The 24499-nt window shown below is 36.7% G+C and overlaps 1 protein-coding gene across 1 annotated transcript in view; it reads right to left on the bottom strand.

Moving 5' to 3' along the window:
- Positions 1 to 24499, bottom strand: part of CHST9 (carbohydrate sulfotransferase 9) — a 231106-nt gene that overhangs the window by 185516 nt on the left and 21091 nt on the right. The window contains exon 2 of the mRNA XM_028524462.2: positions 4463 to 4671. Coding sequence (XP_028380263.1) covers positions 4463 to 4583 — 121 coding nt within the window. The 5' untranslated portion in view covers positions 4584 to 4671. The remainder of the gene's footprint in view (positions 1 to 4462; positions 4672 to 24499) is intronic.

Raw genomic sequence — 24499 nt, 5'->3', positions numbered from 1 at the left:
GCTGGGAGAAACACATCCCAGCTTTTGAGACTAGGAGAGTGCTGAGTCAGCAAAGGGCTTGGTTTGGCAGAGGGAGAGAGACCAAGCAGGAAGCATTGCGAGAGAATGGAGGATGAGGCCGTTGAGGTAGGCAGCTGTTACGCAGCTTTGTGGGCCCCAGAGTGCTTTTGTTAAAGGGAATGAAACATTGTTGAAGAGTTTTAAACAGGGGAGTGATTTATAGTTTTTAAAAAACAGGTGGTATCATACAAGATGATCTCTACATTCTTTTCTAAACTGAGATTCTGACTCTATTATTATGGAATCCTAACCCTATCTTATTGCACACACAAAAGGTACCACACCTTTTGCTATTTGTTCCATTTAACAGTAGCTGGAGGGAGAAACACCCAGCCTTGTGATTTGTCCTGAATCAGCCCTCCTCATTACCGCCTCTTTCCCATAGGTCTATCCGTTCTGCTGAGCTGGTCCGCTGCACCTGCTAACCCTGCCCCCACGCTTACAATACTCCTTCTAAACTTAAAGCTTCTATCTGGTCAGCATTTTCATCACTAAAAACTGATTGGGCTCTTTTCTCTTGGTTCCAACTCATCATTTTGCCTCATAATGGAGGGCCTGTGTCCTTTCTGTCACAATGGACTATCTTTTTGTACCAACACCTTGGCCTGGACTCAAGACCATTTTCTCTTACATTCCATGAGACTATAGTCTCCTTGAGAACAGGGATTCTATCTGGTCCTCATTATATCTCTGCATTCACTACCGTCTTGGCACCTCTGATCTTTTAAGTCTTTAAAACACACTGTTGAATGAATGAATACTCTGACCTTGGGCGGCTTGTGAGGACATGAGATCCTCCAGGCCCTGGCTCTGCTCTCTGCACTCAATTCTACCATTATCCCTCCAACTGCTACACTGTGAAACACGATGGCTCCGTGCCAGTTAGATTCTCCCAACTAATTTAACTAACTCTGAGACGGAGCCTTTCTTTTTCTTAATCAGTCAAGGCATAAACTTGGGACTGTTTTCCTAAATTGTGGCTGAGTCTAATAGAGACAGCTCAGAAAAAGCAAATGATGCTTTGCATCCTTTCCTGGATAGCAATCACAGTTCACATGCACTGTGCACTACTGCTTGCCAGACTCCGTGTTAAGTGCCTCCAGGCATTGTCTCCTTTTATTCTTACTGCAGTCCTATGTGGAAAACATAATTGTCCCCCTTTTACAGATGAGGAAACTGAGGCTTAGAGATGCCACATTGCCAAGGGTCACACAGCTAACAAGTGGTTCTAACATTTTCAAAATTCTTCTGAATGTAAAGCTTGTACTACTAACAAATAGGGAAAAATGTACAAAATAAAATTCATACTAATACATCACATGTGGCAAATCAGAACAAAGAAATGCATAAATTAATTGATGATGGTACTAAAAATGGCATTATTAGGGAACACCTCTGTTGTATAACTGGATGGAATTTAATTTCTTGGTCATACATTTTTCCTTTTCACCTTCAAAAAATCTTGTGTATTTATGATGTTTTATTAGCATATCAGAGCATATTTAAAGTTTTTTTGTAATTCTGAAGCATTTTATTTTAACAGAAGAAACTAGGAAAACTAGGAAGGCATAGAAAATAGTCCTTACTATGTGACAAGATCTATGCTAAGACTAAAAGGTACAAAAAGAACGTAAAGTTCTCATATTCCACTGATATGTATAAGAGATCAAAACCGTTTCTGATTTTTAAGTCCACTTTACTTGTAGAAAGTCTCAGGAAACAAAACCAACTTATTTTCCCAGGTTCTTTTAGTGACAGTTCTGAAGTGTCTAAAAGATAGACTTTCTCATTTTTAAGTTAACATCAAAGCACACAATCATATATTTTCTGATTTAAAAAGAGACTGCCTTTAAAAATGTTTGGTGCTCCCGATGTTACTTGAAACACATATAAAATACATATTTGTCTGTCTACCTACAAAACAATAGAATTACAACCCAGGGTACTAGCCTGGTTTAAGGCAAAAATCCAGGTGGAAGTCTTCTTGACGAATAATAAAACCTTTCTTCAGTGAAATAGTTATCTAAAGGAATCCTGTTCTAAAGTTTATACTCACTGTCATGAGTAGATTGTGAAATACTAGGTAATTTGTTGAAGATATCAGAGGAAGTACTTCTAGCAAGTTGCAAGTAAAAACTAAGAAAATAAATGGTAAATATTTTACTAGCTCATCTGAACTAGGGAAAATAATTTCTCAACTTGGAAGAATTATGAACTCAATTAAGAATTTAACTTTCAGAGGAGATTACAAATCTATGAATTTGTGAATAGCTTAAATGTACCAAGTCAGTGATTTTAAACCACCTGTAATAATACTCTGGCATTTATTATACATTTATCTTTTTTTGGTGAGGTTCTCTTAGGGCTCAGGAGAGGTAGGAAAACCTGCGTATGGGTCATACTCTGAAAGTTCTCGGCTTTGTACCCTATAGTTTCCAAGTCTCGGTTGCTTTGTTTGTAGTCTAGGAGGTAATAATATTCACCTTTTCCCCTCACAGAAGCACTGTGTAGGGCAGAGGCATGTATTTTGGAGCAGCACAAACCAAATCCTAGATTTTCCTGTGCACCTAGGACTGCACAGGTGAGGCCTTGGATAACTTCCTTGTCTGTCTGAACTGCATTTCCGTCATCTATAAATGTAGAATGTCACACCTAGTGAGACATTGTTAGGATTAGAGAAGCTACATGTAAACATTCAGCACTTATTAAGCTTGTAAATGGTAGCTACCAATGCTTGTGACCAAAGATTTGTAAACTGCATTATATGTGTGAAATGCTATTACATGATTTGACTTTCTTCAGATATCATATAGTTTCTTATTGCTATAAATAAATCATAACATTACTCCATTAGTCTGTATATATGAATATATTTTCTTTTGTATATTGGAGGCTTATTGTGATACTTTTCTGGTGAAATTTGTTATGAGACTATGACATTAGCCAGTCTCCTAATTATGAAATCTCTGATTTTTTCTCCTTTGCTACATTCCAGTTTGTATTCTGCAGTAAGTTTTCAATCTACTTACTCATTCTTTTACTTATTCCTTCAACAAACACCTACTGAAACCTCACTATGTGACAAGAGCTATGCTAGGAGTTGTATTGTAGAAGGAATTACCCTTTATGCTTCTTCATAGATGGTTTCATTAAATATGTTATTATGATAAATTATTGTAGTAATATAGAAAACAGAGATATTGTGGTTTATATAAATTGTAATGGGAATTAAGAATACCTTTTGGCAATATGTTACATATTCTCTAGAAAATAATTATATGCAAACTCCCTTCCCAAGGGTTACTATATAAATTAAATAAATCCAAGGTGTCTATGAGGATTAACCAAAGAAAGGTATTTAAAAATGGAAACAGCTTTTAATGTGATACTTGTGACTCAATATTGAATTATTTTTCAGAGTAGATTCTTAAGAGCTTTAAATCTAGAATAGCTTTTGAAATTGGCAACAATTGGAAACAAGAGATTACTGTTCTGTTTTTACTTTATTTCCCTTAACAGTCATAGGTCATCAACTATTTCTACTAATGAGAAACAACTGAATTTCATACCACCTGGTTGTACATATATCTATAGTGTTCTAAAACATTTCCTTTAATCATTATAAAAATAATCCATTTCCTATTATCATTATAAACACAATCTATTTTAACAGTAATCAAGTGCCTCTAATGCACAATAATCACAAACTGAATGATGAAAGTATAAGGTAAATATAGCAAGGATCTGCAAACCACTCTTTCTGTACCAAATCTGGCCCACCACCTGTTTTTGTAAATAAAGTTCTATTGCAACACAAGCTGCTCCATTTGTTCGCATACAATCTGGGGCTGCTTTTGTGATACATTGACAGAGTTAAGGCGCTGTGATATAGATGGTATGGCCTATAAATCTTAAAATATTTTCTAACTATTCATTTACAGAAAAGGTTTGCCAACCCTGGCTTTAAAGTAAAGATATTATAGAATTTCCACACCAATTTTGAGTATCAACACAAAACTCAGGAAGGAACTAAGAGAGGGCGAGTTTGCTGTATCATTAGCTCCTGTTAGACTTGTGCCCAAAGCTTGGTGGACACACCACAGGGAGGATAAAAGCTGCGTATCTGAGTAGACAGATTCTCTACAAGCAGTCCTTGCTGTACTGGTGGCCCCCAATGCTCCCGCCCGAGAAAACAAGCATTCCAAGTGTTGTTCCAAGCCACCAAGCAAATGCCCGCCAGAACCATATAGTCATCCTTTCTTTTAGGAGCTAGAAATTTAGATCATGTCTAATTTTTGTTGTTCTCAGAAATATTATGATGTTCTATATGTCTATAAACATCACAGCGTATTTAATAGACAATGACCATTATAATTAAGATAGGAAGAAGTGAACGGGTCACCTGTGTGGTGTTCTTCAATCCAGATTTGCAAATACATGAAGAGGAGGAGCCCTGCCACTCCAAACAGCAGAACCGAGAGGAAGACTTGTTTGGGATTCATGACCACTTCAGATGGATGCATCGCTCCTCAGTTCTGAAGACCACATGATTTGTTCTCCATAGAGCTTCAGTTCTCTCTGGTTCTCTTCAGTGCCCAGCCCATGAATAACCTGCAATTTAAGAAAAAAATCCACATTGTACCTTGGTGATGACGTTTTTTCCCAAATAAGGTATAAATATGTAATGCGTCAATAACACTGAGAACTTACATGAACTGTTAATGCTTTGAAGACAGAAGAAACTAGTAGATATCTCTAGAGTGGCAATTTCCTATTGTATACCTTTATCTTATCTAAGGAATGTATTATGCTACAGGTAATAAGTAACACCCTAACATTTAATTAGGTGAAGTGTGGCCAGATGTAAGCCCTCTTACATTGTGAAGAGTAAAGCAGGGTTCTGGTTACCTTAAAATGATCGAGGGGTGAAAGACAACTACCAGAATGAATTGCTGAAGGAGGTGTTTTGAAAAACATCTTCATGGAATAAAGGGAAAAATCACTTCATGTCTTACAAATATACAAAGTTAGAAAATGAAGGGTTCACCCTATCATTTCTCTCTCATGTAAAAGTAATAGATTTTTCTACCTTATAGGGCTCATTTTAAATCTCCTAAAGGTGTAAAAGGAGAAATATTAAAAGGTCAGAATTCAAGGATGTCTCTTATAATAACACAGGAATACAGAATCTACCTCAGGTTACAGAAGGCTACCTCAGTAATAAAAGCATTCTTTATTTAAAGAAATACTGAAATGACTTCATGTTAGAACAACTTCATTTAGTGTTATCTTAACCTTTTTTAAAGTTGTGCCCACTGTTGAGAATCTAGTGGAAATGTAAACATCTCCTTAGAAAAATATAAATACACACAGAATCTTGCATAAGAGATCAGTGTGTTTATGAACCCTCACTGAAACCTGAGTTAAGAAGCCCTTCTCCCCATGCACTGCCAAGCAAATATGAGCTCACACAGCCTGGTTAGTGAGGCCAAGGTCATGGCTTTGTATTTAATGTTAGCCAAAGACCTTGGATCTGCTACTTGGCCACAGACCACACCTGCTCTTTGGATGAGATGAATAAATGTTTCCTCACTGTGAAGACATAACACACACTGCTGTGTCTTAACATCTCTCTCTCTCTCTCTCTCTCTCTGTCTCTCTGTCTCTCTCTCTCTCCTCCATACATGCCTCAGACACTTCTGGGAGAATATTGATTTAGTCTTTTAAAGAGGCATTGGTGAGGTACCAGGTAAAGTTAAAAACTGCTGTGGGAAATTGCTAGGCTGCTTAAAAGATAACATTTAGCTCTCCTTGGCAAAACCAATTTTCACACAAATATTGGCCTTCGCAGGTAACGTGTGAGGTCAGAAGTAGAAGTGAAGTAGTAGAGCAATCTCCTAAGTAGGAAAAATAAATTCACCCAAGAGTTTAAAGTTTTTATGAAGAACAACAGTAAAAAGCACTGTAAATACATTGTTTTCTTTCTATTTTAATGATTACATGGAAGAGTAGTGGATGTCAGCATTACCTGAGGAGCTTTCTCCAGTCCCCTTCTCAGAGTTTCCTGAGGAAGGAGCCATGGTTAAATGAACATTTTCATGAATGCTTTTGAGGATTTCAAGCATGTCTTGATTTTGGTGGTAGAGAAAGAAAGTTTGTAAATAAGTAGAAGGAAAACTATGGTTTGTCCGATAGGTGATAGTTCACTCTTAAAATGATTCAAAACTAAACTATCTGGGGCTTTCCAAGCACATGCAGTGAAAGTCAGCTCCCAAGGGAGAAACTCAGTATAAGGTATTCCAAGACTGAATCCCTCAAGGAAAGCTACACAGAGAAGCCAGCGTTCTCTCCTATTAATGTTATAGTTACACAGCGAACAGATAATTCTTGGGTACACAAGAAAATTCAGATAGGGGAAACCAGTTAAACAAAATCTACTACTAAAAAAGAAATAGTTGTTTACAAGAAGAAAGAGACTTTTACAATCTGTCTACATAATTAAAACTTACCTCCGAAGAGAGAGAATAGAAGAAAATGCGTAAATCAGAACAGAGCCACGGACCTGCGGGAATGGTAGGTGTGAAAGCCAAAAGCAGTATTCCTTGGGGGTTTGCACAGAAAAATTATTACCTATGATGCTGGAAAGAGATTAAGAATTTGCCCTTCCTTTCTGTGGGAGATGTTGCTATCCTCTGACATATCCTCCTGGGGAAGAAGTCAGTAGAAAACCCATAATCGTTATTATGGCAGATGTGAGTAGGACTGAGTGATTAAAGCCACGAGGCAGAAAGGCAGTCTGCTGTAAAATGGAGAGATACGTTAGAAATTTCTCCCATCTCAGTCCATTAACTGAGCGCGGGCATTAGGAAGGAAACGGCTCTCATTAAACAAAGGTGAGGCAGTGAGAGCAGCAGTATTGCTTTAAGCCAACCTGAAAGTCAGTTGTGATGCGAAAACACACCTATTTGGAGATCATGCATGTACATCCAAGCTTGTGGAAGAAGTGCAAACTACTGGAGACTGAAATGACTTGGAATAATGCTGTTTTATGTACAGGCATTATACAACATTTCCACAGTTAAAGGCTCCCTGTATGTTGTACTGCCCCTTCCTCTCCCAACTCATACAGTACCTTGAACCCAATAGGTACTCAGTGTGTTGCATTGAACTGAATTTGGAGCTCCGATAAAAAAAATACAGGCAACTAATTCATTTTCTAGTTGTACTTGTAAATCCTTACCCTTAATCTCCAAATGAAGCAATATGGACTATTGCAATACTGCAAGAAGGTATCCATGACTTTGTTAAAAATACACATTGTTATTTGCATATCCTATTTTATTTATCTCTAGCAATTACAAAAAAGAAGTATAAAACTAATCATTTCAATCTGTTATCTCTTTCCTAACACTTTTATGTTTATTTTTTTTAAGACAGGCAACATCACTAATCCTCAGGGAAACACAAATCTAAGCCATAGTGAGATATCACCTCACACCTGTCAAAATGGCTATTATCAAAAGGACAAGAAATAACAAATGCTGGAGAGGATGTAGAGAAAAGGGAACCCTTGTGCACTATTTGTGGGAAGGTAAATTGGTGCAGCCATTATGCAAAACAGTATGGGGGATCCTCAAAAATTAAAAATAGAACTACCATATTATCCAGCAATTTCACTCCTAGGAATATACCTGAAACAAAAATACTATATCGAAGGGATATCTGTACCCTGTGTTTGTAGCAGCATTATTTATAGTAGCCAAGGCATGGAAACAACCTAAGTGTCCACTGACCAATAAATGGATAAAGAAATTATAATACATGAGGTCTGTCCAGAATATATCCAGCCACGTAATATGGAAAATAGACGTATTTACTGAAGAAGACACAAGATACAAGACACATTGTGTACAGGACAATGAAGTCTCAGTCCCCTTCAAAGTAGGCAGCTTGGGACCTCACACAATTCTCCCAGTCACCATAAGCTGCCCAGCTATATTTCTCTAAATCTCATTGATGGTCTGAAATCTCTTCCCTTTCAAATGCGATTTTAGTTTTGGGAAAAGCCAGAAGTTGCAGGGCCCCAAATCTGAGCCATAGGGGACTGAGCCACCTGGGTGATTTGATGTTTTGCAAAAGAATTCTGCATGAGACATGATGCACGAACAGGCGCATTGTTGTGGTGAAGCTGCCAGTAGCCCATAGCTGCAGCCTTCTGAATCATTTGAATAGTTTCTAAGAAGCTTAATGTGAAATTTGATGCAGATTCATTGCTCTACTCAATCAAGCATTTTGAATGTGACCGCCACACAACACACATGTTTATTCAACAGAGTCTACTACCCCCACTGACTAGTACAGTGAAGTCATCATTGTTCACACATGAGCATCCAGTCCACTCTTTTTGGCTTCCAGGTTACACTGATGTTGTGCAAACTATTCTTGTTATATTAATAATAGCTAGACTTTTTCTGGATAGACTAGGATATGGATATGGATATGGAGATCTATATCTATCTCTATATCTATTTATATCCATACATATATGAAATTCAGTCATATACAAAGGAAATCCTGTCATCATGCCATTTTGGGACACATGGATGGATGGGCTTTGAGGGCATTATGCTAAATGAAATAAGTAGGACATAGAAAGACAAATACTGTATGATCCCACTCATATGTGGATCTAAGAAATAAAGATCTCCTAGAAAAAGATATCAGATTTGTGGTTACCAGAGTTGGTGAGAGGAGAGGGGGGAGAATTAAATGAAGGTGGCCAAAAAGTACAAACACCCAGTTATGAAACAAGTAAGTACTAGGGATGTAATATACAACATGACTATAGTTAACACTGCTGTATGGTGTGTATGAAATTAAGAGTTCTCATCACAAGGAAAAATTTTTTCCTTCTTTTTCTTTCTACATGAGATAATAGATGTTAACTTACTGTGACAGTAATTTCAAAATATATATAAATTGAATCATTATTCTTACACATTAAACTTATACAAGGTTTTAAGTCAATTACATCTCAATAAAACTGGAAAAATTCTTTAAATAACCATGGTTACCAATACAACCATTTTGGAGCTTTAGTAGAGTAATAAATTACTGAATGGAGATGATTTATTTAAGAGGAAATTATGGGTTGTCTACTTTGGCAGAAGTCTACTATTTTAGGGAGGAAGTTATGGAATTTCAGAAAGGTTAGTACGACCAGATTATGCAATTCGGTGTAGAAGAACCCCAGAGTGAGGGGCCCATCTGTCCTTAACATCAGCCTCAGCAGGACCCCAGCCGTCCTTGCCTTCTGCCTTTCCCACAGCAGGTGCACCATTCCATTCTCTCTTTCCCATTCTCTGAGCAGTGAGACCGTAGGGATGAACTTCCTCAATGTACTACCACCCTCACAAAGTGTCCCATCCACATTCCTTTGCCTCCATCTCTAATGAATCAGAGTTGCCACTCTTGCCTGTATCTCTTTCAGGCTGCTGTGAAACAGGGTTTCATCAACAGCTCCCCAGCCTGGGTCTTATTCTGAACTTCTTTCCCATGACTTCTTCCCCTATAAACCCTTCAGCAAGTGGGTTTGCCCATTGCTGTTATTCCCAGACAAGCTTCAAGAATGAGCACTCTGTTCTGACTGCCTCAGACGTCTGTCTCCTGGCCATTTCTCAACCCACAGGGGCCTGGGAGGTGGGAAATGTGATGGGGCTCAGAAATTGTATAGGGATTGAAAATTTGTTATTCCCTGTTTTTTTTTGGAGGGTGGGGCTTCATTTTTTTTTTGCTATCCTAGTTTCCTCTTCTATGAATTTCCATTTTCATTTCTTTCCCCTTTTTCTTATTGATTTGTAGTTCTTTATGAATTTTGGATGGTAATTCTTTGTGAGTTATAAGCATTACAAGAACCTTTCTGTGACCTTCCCTTCCCTCCTCTCCCTTCTCCCTCCCTCCCCTCCCCTTCCCTCCCCTCTCCTCCCTTTCCTATCCTTTGCTGATGGTATGGTTATTTTATCATTTATTTATAAAATATTTATTGTTAGAAGGAAAAGGAGGGAGAAAGAGGAGAGAAACATCCATGTGAGAGAAACATTGACCAGTAGCCTCTCACACACACCCAGACCAAATGGGGACAGAACCTGCAACCCGGGCATGTGAGCCCTGGTGAGAATCAAACTGGTGACCCTTTGCTTTGTGGGCAATCAACTGAGCCACACTGGTCAGGGCAGTGTGGTTGTTTTATTATGGAGAAATTATAAATCAATTTTTATCACTGTTTCTTTAGTAATTTCTTTATCAGCTAGAGTCTTGGAGAAAAACATGTGATATACTCAAAGTCATGAAATTGGGACAATTTACAAAGATGTAACTATGGTTTTGGGAAACTAGCAAGGGATAGAACCACCCTCAAGCACAAGTAACAGCAACTCCTCCTAGAAGTGAAGACAGGAAGAACAGAGCTGAGCCTGGTGTTTGGAGAAGGGCTGGAAGGAGAGGGGTGGCTGATGGGAGCTGCTGTGTAGTGCACAGGAAGGCAGACAACACGCTGCAGCCAGGTGTCTAGGGGACCAGAAGAATCACTATCCCAGCCTCAATTTTTCTCCTGTCCTTAGGTTTCCTGTCAGTGACTCCCGTTTAGCAAAACAACAGAAAGCCTGAGGACCAGGCAGCTCTTTATGCAGCTTATTGTGTGACCCTCCCATTCTACAGAGCAGATAGGTGGTTATCAAGCTCAGCTTGTGTTCTGTATGAATTTTCTAAGATAACATTCCTTACCTTCAAATAATAAAATTATTCTTCTGTATTCCCTTTCAAAGTTCTAAAGTTATGAGTTTAATATTTAGTACTGAAATGGACCTGGAATTTATCTTTGTGCACATTGTAAGCTATCCATTCCATCTGGATAACTATTGTTCAATTCTATTTATTGGGTGGTTTATCATTTTACTAGTGATTTTAATATATTTCAAATTCCTATATATGATTGTTATTGTATCATGGCATTATTCTATTCTATTGTGCCATATTATATGTTTACACAAACTTCTGGGGCTATTTTTGAAGGATGGAAAATAAATCTGATTACTGGTTTAATTTGTTAATGGTTATTTGCTTATTCATTCTCCTTTTGTGAATCAGCTTTAGAAAAATTCTATTGCCTATACAAATATCATTTCCTTCTAAATTTATAAGCACAACATTGTTCATAGGATTGTCTTGTGATATTAAATATTTTTCACAGCTATAAGTATTGCTCCTTTTATTCCTAATATTGCATATTTGTGCCTTTTCTACTGTTTTCTTTGATTATTCTTACTAGAGATTTGTCTGTTTATTTAAAAGTACATTATAATGTCCCAGTCTATTTTTGTTCTCTAGTTAATTGATTCCTTCTCTTATATTTCTTTATATTTTCTTAATTTTATTTTTTTCTTTAGGGATATCTGTTCTTTTTAAAAAATGAATTAATTCACGTATTTTAGATCTTTCTTTTTTATAAAACACATTTATATAAGCCCACTAGTTTCCTACAAAACTGCTTTAGCAGCAAGCCACAGGTTTTCAAGTGTCGTTGTCATACCATTCTAAATAATTTGTAATTTGAATTATGATAAACTTATGTCTCTTCTTTATTTTTTAAATAGTTTCTTTCTCCTCCTTCTGTTAGACTGATAGCTTCCTAAAGCTATCTAATCCTCTGTTTCTCTTTCTTTGGATATATAAATTTTATTTCTGTTAGCTAAGCACTCCTTTAAATTAAAAAATCCTTTCTTGACTATAGACTTTCCTAAAAAATTTTAGTTTCCACAAAACCTTTAGCATTCTGTAAACACTCATTGAACAATGTTTTCTCACCCTGATCATGTCTGAGATATTCTATTTAATTTGAATCATGTAGAAGAAAGACATTATTAAAAAATTAATGAAATTTACTGGTTTTTTAAATAAGTTTTTGTTTTCAGCATTAATTTTTGAATAGTATACTTTCTTCTGTGTTCATTTTCTTTCTTACTGAACTACAAATATTTTTTCCAGTGAATACCAGTGTCAAAAAATCTTAGAGTTTGTATGTATCTTATTTTTGTTCTCATTCTGGAATGAAAGTTGAGTATGACTTGAGGTTAAAAATTATTTTCTCTCAGTACTCTGGATTTTAATCTGCACTGTCCTCCATTGTTGGTGTGGATGAGAAGTCAGCTGACAATGTAACAGTCTAAGACTGACCTAGAGGTTCAATGGATGTATCCTGGCACAGACTGACTTTTAATCACAAAGTTTTATACTTACAGCATATTTTTCTTCAGTACCCAATGTTTCTCCTTTTCTAATAAATAAACTGAAGTTGTTTTAACAAGTAATTTTCAGCATTTTAAAACTTCCTTTTGTAATTTTTCCTAAATTCTGAAACTTTTCAATTTTTTTTTTACATATTTTTTAACTGCTCTGTCATCTTCCACTCTCTTGCTTTGGGAATAGACTAGAATTCCAAAACATAAACCCATTTCCCCTCATCACCGGATACCCCCACTTAACTTTTCAGACTTAATTTTCTTTATCTGTAAAAATGGGACAATGAAATCTGCCCTATGTATCTGACAGCTTGAAAACATTTAAGAAACATATGATCTTTTGAAAAAATGTGAAAACAGTGTGAATTGTAAAACACTTTAGTACTCTGGGTTAAGGCATTTAAACTTACTTGGTAGGTGTTATGGGCACATAAATATTTTTAAAATATATTGTCTCTATCAACCATAATGAAGTTAAATTTTGGTATGTAGTCTAATGATATTTAGTCAATTATGGACAGTGTTTTATTTAAAGAGAAAGAAATCTAGATAGTACCCATCTTATTTAGCCATTGTAAAATATATTTAATAACCATAAGACAGTAAATCTTGACTGAATTATTTTTAATTGAATGAGGAATGTGACTTTATTTACTCTTTATTATTTTAATGTATTTACTATTTTACAAGTTAATAACCCTATAATGATCCATTTTATTATAGTGTAATTTTTGAAAATTGATAAATGATTTCTATATATTTTTACCTAATCTTCAAAAAAGCACAAATGTTTTAAAATGTATAAACTTTTGTTCTGAAATTATTTTAGACTTATATAAAAGTTGCAAAAATAGTGCAGAGTGCCTGTGTACCCTTAATTCAGCTTCCTCCAATGATAACATTTAATAAACCAAGGACAATTTATTAAGACCAGGAATTTGACAATAGTGTATGTGCAAAACAGAATAATGACACCTAAAGAGACCTACTTCTTAATCATTGGAATCTGTGACTATATTCCCTTACAGGGCAATGGGGAATTAAAGTTGCAGACGGAATGGAGGTTTTGCTAATCAGCTGACTTTAGCATAGGGAGATTTCTCTGAGTTACCTGCATGGGCTCAATGTAATCACAAATGTCCTTCAAAGTGGAAGAGGAAAGCAGCAGAGGTCAGAGTGACGTGATATGAGAAGGACTTGCCCTGACTAGCTTTGGAGTTGTTGGAGATGGAGAACGGGAATCAGGGGCCAAGCAATGCAGGTGGCCTCCAGAAGCTAGAAAAGACAATAAAGCAGAGCCGAGCTGGAACCCACAAAAGAGAATAAAGACCTGCTGATGCCTTGATTTTAGCCTGTCACATTTCCGACACACTGAAGTGAAAAATAATGCAATTGAGCTGTTTAAGCCGCGACATTTGCTATGATTTGTTATGACAACAAAGCAAACTAATACAGTACAATACTGTTACAAAGTAACACTTAAAAAAGACAGTGTATGAAATTGCTATGAATGGGTAGAGTAATGCTGATCTTTTCAAATATTTTCCATATGGTTTCTCAGGTATAGTGCTTCATATTCTATTCTTGTAATAGCTAAACTATTCAATGTATTTTACCATTCAAAAGATAAAAACATATTCCTTTACTAGACACTAATTTATAGGTGCTTCCTTATACATTTTCTTGCTTTGATTTCCTGTATAATTTAGTTAACAGGTAGCTTCTACTTTTTAGTTGTTATAATAGAATTTAATTATAATTAAAAATTTTAACAAGACAAGGCTTTGACCTTAAAATCATTGTTTTAAAAAAGTTTTTAACTTTTATTTTACACTTTAGTGTTCAATATGGAGTCATTTTTAAGCAAAAATAGAGCTTTAAAGACTGCGTAAGACTAAACAAAAGGTCCTTTGCAAACATTTGTCGGTACAGAGATTGGAAAAGAAACATTCATAGAGATTACTGTTAAATGGATCACTCATCTCAACCCTCATTTCTGCTTGTTCCACATTCTAAACTTTCAAAGTGTTGAAAGATTTCAGTGTTAAATATGGAAGATACAAAACTACTGTTGTGTTGTACAAACAAACCTCAGTTCTTGAATGTCTCGCATCTTGAACAATTTGGTTCTTGATCAGGTTGTTCACGGAAAAAATGTCCCAGTTGTTGAACACAAGTTTGGTTCCCCCGACAACTGTTTCACAGTGATACCTGTATGATCAATCACCTGAATGGTTTGGTTTTCGTACAGATGGTCTTCTGGAATGAATGAAGTTCAAGAACCAAGGTTGCACTCTACTTTTGTGTAAGCAGCGATAAGGATTTGTTAGGGAATGTGATAACCACTACACTATGGAAATAGTACTGTGTAAACAGTACTAAGAATGTGTAACAAGTATTTACATGCCCGTCAGGAATCATCAGGATCACATTAACACGTAACGTATACAACATGAAATTCTGTCTATTAAAGGGACCTATGCAGAGAGAGGGAGTCGCTGAAAACTTTTTCGGAGTCCGGGGATTTGGTCATGGTGATATAAGGATACGGTAATTTGCATCGTCATGTCTAAGATGGCTTGCAGAGGTTATCAGCAGAGATTATGTCAGACGAGGCATATTATGACATAATGAAATAATTGAGGTTTAATTGCTGTAATGATTAGTAATGTAATCTAGGGAGTGCTGAATAAAAGATAGCTTTCAGTCCATGATTGGGATCAATTATGGTATAACCGATAGAAACTGCTAGGTTTCAAGCAGAAAGTGGAAGGAAGGGACATTCAGGTGGATGCTATGTTGCCTCCCTGACATCCTTTCTGCTCCTCTGTGTGGAAGCCATGATGTTTACAACAGATGGTCCCCACCTCCAGCTCCAGCAAAGGGTCCAAAGTCTCCGTTGCCAAATTCACGCACCCTTCTGTTCTGTGTAAGGATACATGCCATCAGTTTTAGGCCCACTCAGATAATCCATAATGAGTTTATCTCGAGGTCCTTAACTTAATTACCAACAAAGGCCCTTTTCCAGACAAACTCACAGGTTCTGGGAGTTAGGATGTGGACATACCTTTTGGGGCATCACCATTCAACTTATTACACCAGGTGATCCAGGCATTTTCTGGCCATAGCGATTGTTTCAAAGGTGATCTAATCAGTACAAAGCCTAGAGCTTCGGTTTCATAGACATGGGAAGTGATATTTTCTCTCCCAATGAATGCGAACAAGGAAGCACATAGTGCACGCTGCTGCTAGAAACCTTCTGGCTGTCCTTGTGAAAGCCAGCCTAAAATCAAGGTAGAACAAAACAAAATAAACAAAACAAAACACCAGGCAACACAGAGGAAGGCAAAGCTGAGAAATCTGCAAAGAAAGAGAAGAAAAGCTCCGACTGAATCCTGACTATACTCACTCTTCCTCCGAATTTCTAATTTAGAAAAGCCAAAAAATTTCCTTTATTTTTCAGTCTATTACAAAGCAATTATACATATAGTACGAGACCTGAGGAATGAGCTGTATTTTGGGTGTAGCAATTTTGGCAGGATAATTAGAAGTAAATGGAAACAATAACAACATTTATTGAGCAGTTATTACATTCTAGGAACTACTCTAAGCATATTATATTGATTATTTAATTTAATTACCACAATAATGCTATCTTCCAAGATTAAAAAAAATCTGCAGGACTGGCTCACATAACCATAGAGTCTGAAGCAGAGTTCAGTGAAAGATGAGGGGAGCGGTGCAGGTGGAGACAGACCACAGAGGGCCTTGGTATCAACCTAATATGATTATATTTTTTTGGTGGACACTGGGAAACTGAAGACAAGATTGAAGGAAGTGGGGTAATCAGGTTTGCATTTGGGGATGATCACTCAGGCTGTAAAGACTGGTCTGAAGGTCAAGAAGGCCATACACATTCAAGGGGAAGCAAGAATAGCCATTAGGCAGGAAATCCTCAGAGCAGAGATTGGACTAGATTATATTCCAGTTCAAAAATCTGTCTGTCTTTTTCTTTATGTAAATCCTCTTGTCTTTCATTACTGGAGGCAGTTTATTGTTGTAGAAACCAAGTATGCAGTTACTTTACACAGATTATATACTATACTACACATATACTACACTGATATGTATTGTGTTAATCAAAAAGTTCATGTGGGTTTTTTTTCTGTACAATAAAAGACACATTTTTCATTTTTACCAATAACTATTGACTTGAATATTTTGAGAATATTGGCTATGTTTGGTATAGTATAACATTGATTGTTCTCAACTAATACCTCAACTTGATTGCTATCAACTTCAACTGGTCTACCTGACTGTGAGGTGTAGACCAGCAAGAAATCTCCAGCATGAAGCTTCACAAACAACTTTTGACACATTCAATCAGTAACAGTACCTTCTCCATACACTGCACAAACATTTTTTTTGCATTTCACTTGTGTTTTTACCTTTCTTGAAATAATAAAGCATAATACACCAAAAATGTTATATTTTTTCCATTTTCAATATTAAAATGGCTATGCAAAAATTCACCAATTTTGATGTTTTTTTAAATGCATGCTGATATGACAGCTGTCACAATACAATTGAACAAAATTGTTTCAAATGAAGTTAAAGACAACTAAATGCTACTACTTGTACTACTTGCCCAAATGTACTTCTTGGCCAACCCAATAGTGTACTGTGCTTAAGTATGAAGACTCTGGAGCCTGACTGCCTGGGTTCCAATCACAGCTTGGCAACAAACTAGTTTCGTGACACAGTTTGTTATGTGAGCTCTCTGTGCCTCAGTTTCCTCACATCTAAACTGGGGATAACAAAAATACCTACTATATGAGGGTGCAGTGAGACAAGTTAATACACAAAAAATATTTAGAAGAATACTTGGTTCAAAGAAGTGCTCCACTGTATTAAGATGTTAATATATTTATATTCCAGATGACCAGCACTAGGACAGCTGCATTGTAGTTAATCGATAAGTATTTGTTGAAAGGTTGGGTATTTTTACTTCAAAAAGCAGCCTATTTGTACTGTTAGAGGTTTATTCTTTCAGTTCAAGCCAATTCAATCCGATCAATAAACATCCATTAAGCCACACTATGACTAAGGCCCTGTGCCAGACCCTGTAGGCAAAGCCAAAACGAGTAGGGTTTAAACTCTGTTCTTCCTCAGAGAATATTTGAATGTATCTCTTCACAACTTACACAAGTTGGCTCTAGTAGAACCTTCTAGAACAATTCATAACAAATATGTTCTCTTTTTTACATGACAGATTTTATAATTATTGAAGACAATTATCCCATCTACCTTTAACCTTTTTTTACTTCAGGAAATAATAAATATACAAAATTCCTTCAGCCAGTCCTCTCAGGACCTGGTTTAGGAGCATTCAATCAATTTAATCATCTTCCTCAAGACACATTCTCATTTGTTAATGCTTTTTTTTAAATGCATGGCTCAGAAGTATTATAAATACAATACTCCAAGCATGACTGAATGGGCAGATAGTGTTATGAGAATCAGCACCATAAAAATAATGGCTTAACTTGAGTACATCCACAGAAAAAAATGGGACAATGAAGCAGGTTACAGGTTAGAATCTTAGAGGCTTCCTTCAGTCCAAACAATAAGAAAATAGAAAAACCTTAAAAACACTGAAGCCAAGCACTGTGAAATAGGAAACATGTGACAAAGAAAATGCAATTAAGAATTCAAGATAGAGGATTACTGCATGGTAGGCAATAAATAAATGTGTTTAATAAATAAATTTAAGAAAAGAATGTGAGAAATAGGAGAATGAGGATTATCTATGAAATATGTTCCCCCCTCACAAAAAAATGGAAAAAGAAGAGACCAGAAAAGATGCTTTCTTTGGTCAATGTAGAAATTATCAAGAGAAGGTCCAAAAGAAACATGGGATTTTGAGGAGGAGAATTGAAAGATGATAATTTACTACCCCAACCATTAGTTTGAAGTATCAGAAGAGGAAAAGTGTCTGTGCTTTCTTGTAGTGCAGAGTAGAGAAACATAATTGTTACATATACAACTGTTATTCATATACCCTTTAACCTTAAGTATAATGAGGTCCTTTGGGCACTATGTAAATTAGCAACATATGCTAATTTAAATTTTTGTTTTCTGTTTCAATAATAGTAGGACAAGGGTGCTTCGTGTCAACTAGAAGAGGGAGTTATTTTTCAGGGAGATAGTACAATATAAAAAGAATTACAAAATCTAGTAAGTTTGGTAGGGCTTATAGCTGAAAAAAGTGATATAATCCAAAATAGAATAATACAGGACTGGGGGGAAGATAGAGATAATTTTTTAAAAGCTTCTTAAAAATATTTCTACTTCCAAAAGACCTCAAAAAACATGTTAACAAAACCTGGCATGCAATTAAACACTCTATAAATGAGATATTGTTATTTTGGATAAAAATTAAAATAATAGGTCCAACGATGTTCTCATAAATGGAAAGATTTAACTTTTAATGGCTAACTGAAGTGAGTCAGACAAAGAAAGACAAATACCACATAATTTCTTTTATATGTGTAATCTAAACAACGGAATCTACACAAAAAAATAAATGAACAGACAAAACAGAAACAAACTAATAGATACATAGAAAAAACTAATGATTGCCAAATGGGAGGGGGACTGGAGGACTGGGCAAAAAAAGAGAAGGGAGTTGAGAAGTACAAATTAACAGTTATAAAAATAGTCATGGAGATGTAACGCATAGCACAGGAAATATAGTCAATAATATTGTGGTAACTATGTATTGTGCCAGATGGGTAACTAGACTTATTGGGGCAATCACTTCACACAGTATGTAAGTGTCCAGTCACTATGTTGTACACCTGAAAGTAATACAATATTGTATGTCAACTGTAATTAAAATTTATATAAAATAAAATAAAACTTTTCAAGACTCAAAATAATACAAAATATTTATAATATCTTCTTTAGTGAAAAGAGCAGATTGTAAAACTTCTGGAACCTGTAGCTTACTAAATATTGCATTTTGACCATGGTAGAATTCCACATGCTGGCCCCCCTTATGGTTGATCAGGGCTGTGTGGCTATTAAAAACAAAACAAGACTGGGCAGCATGTAAGAGGCAATAATAAGTGACAAAATGTTAGGAAGTCATTTTGATCTTTCCACTTCTTGTGTGTAAGCAGTAGTTCAAATTAGAATGTTAGCAACAATATAAAACAGAAGGGATCAGACTGGGTTTAGAATTTTACTTTTTACAGTAAAATAGCAATATCTATACTTAACTGATGTCAAAAAGTTAACACTACTTCTAGTACAACAAATTCTCATGATAAATGACTTAGAAAGGTTTGTCATTGCTCTATGTTCAACAAAGAGTCTAGATATATGTTCAAATTAGTATCTTTATGGTGTCACAATAAAACATAGATTGTTTTATTATTACTATTGTTACTAGTTGTTATATAACGTCTTTTATATCTTGTCACCTATACGTTACCTTACTGCTAAATTCCCTCCTCTGATCATCACAATAACAATAAAATCCATTAAAGGTATTATATTTATAGAGTATCTGCTTCCTTATACCAGATATGTTGGGTAGTTATTTCTGTTAATGATTAGCTTGACAGTCAATACCTATAAGGAAGATTGATTTTTTCCTTCAGTATATATGTGTATTATCTATACATTTGATGCATTGCTATTATACAATGTTTCTAATAGAAAGGATAATACTGCTTGCCATAAAACAGTAAACTTCTATGGTTAACATAAAACCCTATAAGATACCAGGAATATGTGTATATTCCAAAATGAATATGATTTGTGTCTTATAGATAGTAAGGTTTGTGAGCCAAACACTCATGGCAAGCTTCAAACAGTCTCATTCAAATATTTATTAAATTCTCCCATGCGCTCCTTCTTTCCTCCTTTCATATTGTAGCCCATCTGCACTTAGCCTGGAAGCATTTAATAGAAAAATAACATGAACTGAAACAGCAAAGGTGATAACCCACCAATCTTGGTTTAAAAATAAAAATAAAATAAATCTGCAAAAATATCTACTGACAAAATAATCATATAGTAAGCTCTTAAGGCACTTTCAAAGAACACTCCACAAAAAGTAGTGGTCATATTACAATATCAAAGTAACTGCCTAAGGTACTTATTGAAATAAGTATAGATATATTGGGAAGCCTGAAATGCTGCTGACAAAGAAAAGCAGGAATAATACATAACTCCGAATATTAACATTCTGTAAAAAGCAGCAAGCACAACAAAATATGTAAAAAAAGTATTGTGAAACCTCAAGGACTCTCAAAATTACACATAATTAGTAATGCATTTAATGCTATTAATTAACTAATCAATGAAGAGGATTTCTAGTTAAATAAAGGCAGATTGAACTCTCATATTTTCCTTCTCAAAATCCTCTAAAATGAAAGCAAAGCAACAAAACTATGTATATACCTATTTACAAAGATATAGAAAGGGAAGAGGAGAGATGATTACAAAAGAGTAAGGGAACAACAAAATTTTAGAAAATGAAGGATAGGCTGAGGAATGATAACCAACATAAAAGATCATAAATACTAAAATAAAAGTGTTTCCATAGATACCAATAAGAAGCAAGATACTGTATACTATAAAATCCAGATGGATAGATACACTAGTTTCTCCAGAAGACAAAAGGCAAGAGAGAACACAATAGATAACCAGAAGAGAAGCAAGGCAAAGAACAAAACAAATAAACAAACAAAAAGTTCAAAAGAATCATATTTTATATCCTTAGAGAGATAAGGGAAAACATTGGCTATAGCAAAGCAGGATGGATATGCATCTTTGGTCAAGATGGCAGTATGTAGGCATGGACTGCCTCTTCACACAACCATATGAAAATTACAACTAAAATATAGAACAACCATCATTCAGGAACATCAGAAATCGAGCTGAAGGGAAGTCTGACAGCTACAAAATTGAGTTGACTGGAAGTCTGACAACAACGGAATTAAAGAAACCACATCCATCCAGACTGGTAGGAGGGGTGCAGACACAGAACAGGCTGGTCTAACACACACGTGGATAAAAATTTGGGAGGGGTATCTCAGGAGTGAGGAGTCCCAGATACACACTAGGTACCCAGCCCAGGATTCCTGTGCCAGGAGATAAGTCCCCAGAGCTTCTGGTTGCAAAAACCATCAGAGATTGAGTCGGTGGAAGAAACTTCTTCCACCTAAGAAATTCCTCTTAAAGAACCCACACAGAGACTTACCTACTGAGACTCACTCTCTTTTAGCTCCAGCATGGGGGTAGCGGCTTGAAAGGCGCCAGTGGTATACAGGAAGAAACTGAAGTATCTGGCCTCAAGGTAAGCAGAGGTCATTGTCTCTTTGCTAAACTCTCTGTAGGGTGAATGGAGTCAATGAGGCTCCCTCACCCAGATGTACGGGCAACTAAGATAAGCAGCATTCTCACAGCCTTGAGACTGGGCCTGATAAGCAGTATTCCCATATCCTTGAATGGGCCCATATGCACAGAATCATGCTGTGTTATACAATATCTTGGCATCTTGCTGGTTTTGTGTGCATTTGGTATATAAAGGAGTTGGGACTCCCTGCCAGGGTGACACATGACTTGTGGCATGCATGGATTGCCCCACCCTAGAATAAGGGCAGGTCAGCCATTCCCAATGGTTCTGTGAATTTTATTCTGTCTGCGCGAATCCTGGAACCTGTTTGGCCTTGAATGGTCACAACACACCTTTCCCCCACAGAGCGTGCAAGCTGGTGCTGTATCTGAGACTCCATTAACCTAGCTAGCACTATTTGACCCTACTTGAAGATCCCCAGAGGCTCTGCCCCAACAAAACTTATGGGCCCACCCAAGGTGCTTTTCTGTAACAATGGCTCTGGTCTTGACTCCTAAATCCTATCAGACAAGCAACTTGGTTTTAGTGAGCCCTAACAGCATCCAAATTCGATTCATAGCTTGGCTTCAGCTGGGAATCTCCAAGCCCAGCACAAGTAGCAGCCATCTCAGATCGCTCTATAGCTCAGGCAGGGTGCTGGAGGCAAAACACAGGTGGGAGCTAACCTTGCCCTTCACCACCTGGGGAAACCCCAGGGCCAGTGTACCCAGTGGACAGCTACAGACCACCTGCAAGCACCACCGCCCTGCCCCTGCACAACTGATTCTCCCTAGAGGGTAGAGGTTGGTGGTCAGTGGTTACAGTGAATCCTTGCCCCTGATGAGCCTGGGTAAATTTGTCCCATTGATATGCCAACAGCAACCAAGGCTCAACTATGAGAGGGGGATGTACTCAGCCCACATGAAGGATGCACCTTGACTACCAAGCTTGGGTGAGAGAGGAAGCTGTGCCACTGGACCCTACAGGACACCTATTACATTAGGCCACACTACCAAGACATGGAGTCAAAATAGTTCTACCTAATACATAGACACAAACACAGGGAGGCTGCCAAAATGAGGAGACAAAGAAACATGGCCCAAGTGAAAGAACAGATCAAAACTCCAGAAAAAGAGATAACAAAATGGAGATAAGCAATTTATTAGATGCAGAGTTCAAAACACTGTTTATAAGAATGCTCAAGGAACTTAGTGAGGACCTTAGCATAAAAAAGACCCAGTCAGAATGAAGGGTATACTAATTGAAATAAATGGCAATTTACAGGGGAATAACAGTAGATTGAATGAAGCAGATTGAAATCAATGATTTGAAACAAAAGGAAGCAAAAAACAACCACACAGAACAAGAAGAAAAAAGAATCCAAAAAAAAAATGAAGATAGCATAAACAGCCTCTGGAACAACTTCAAGAGGTTCAAAATTGGCATCACAGGGGTTCCAGAAGGAGAAGAGAAAATAAGAAATTGGAAATCTATCTTAAAAATAGTGAAAGAAAACTTCCTTAATTTGGTGGAGGAAATAGGTATGCAAGTTCAGGAAGCACAGAGTCCCAATTACGATGGATGCAAATTGGCCCACTCCTAGACACGTCAGAATTAAAAGGCCAGAGGTTAAAGATAAGGAGAAACTCTTAAAAGCAGCCAGAGAAAAGAAGTTATTTACCAGATGGTTGCCAGATGGGATGGGGGAGGGGAGAATGGATGAAAAGGTGAGGGGATTAAGAAGTACAAATAGGTAGTTACAGAATAGCCATGGGGATATAAAATACAGTAGAGGAAATAGAGTAGCCAAATAACTTACACACGTGACTCCTTGACATGAACATCGGGGGATTGTCTGGGGGCTTGGGGTACACTGGGTGGAGGGGGGCAAAGGGAGAAAGTCAGGACAATAGTAATAGTATAATCAATAAAATATAATTTTTAAAAGAGCAGGAGGGAACCCTATATTTAATAAAAAGAAAATAAAGCAGAGAGCAAATTTTTAAAAAAATCTAGTGATAAGTTAAAGTGTCTCCTCAGAAGGCAGAGCAGAAGGACAGAAATTGAAAATTGGACAAGAAAGAAAAGCAGGAAATAGAATTAGTCTAGGACATTCAAAATCTGAATAATAGGAGTCCCAGGTAGACAGAACTGAGAGAGCAAATGGGGAAGACCATTAGTGATGTGACTTGAGAAAATTTCAGGTAACTGAGGGACCTGAGTTTCCAGATTTAAAGGGATCACTGAGTACTTAGCACACTGCATAAGAGGTTAACATATCAAGAAACATCATATTGACATCCAAGAACTAGAAGTGGAGAAAAGACTTCATGTGTTGTCAGAGAGTAACAACCAGAACATAACCAGAGGATCAAGAATCAGAATGACATCAGACTTGTCAACAGCAGTTCTGGAATCTAAAATAAAGCAATGGAGAAAGAATACCTTCAAACGCTTAAAATTCTATTAACTTCTACCCAATTCTTAGCCAAGGGTATGGGTACAAGAAGCATTTTCTGATAAGTTCTCAAAAAATTTACATCCCAAAAAGCGATGGGAGGGTCTGAGAAAGCAAGGGAGGAAGAAGAGAGGGAGAAAAGAGATTTAGAAAAGCACAGGTCCAGCAGAGGAGGGAGATGAGAGAGATTTTAGATGGTAGTGAAGGATGAAGCCACGGAGTAGGTTTAGAGGGCAAGCAGTTCAAACTGGAGGACAGAGGCTTGGGGGAAACTTT

Source organism: Phyllostomus discolor, chromosome 9 (assembly GCF_004126475.2).
Source record: "Phyllostomus discolor isolate MPI-MPIP mPhyDis1 chromosome 9, mPhyDis1.pri.v3, whole genome shotgun sequence".
NCBI classification, from domain to species: domain Eukaryota; kingdom Metazoa; phylum Chordata; class Mammalia; order Chiroptera; family Phyllostomidae; genus Phyllostomus; species Phyllostomus discolor.
This window is presented reverse-complemented; position numbering and strand designations above follow the sequence as displayed.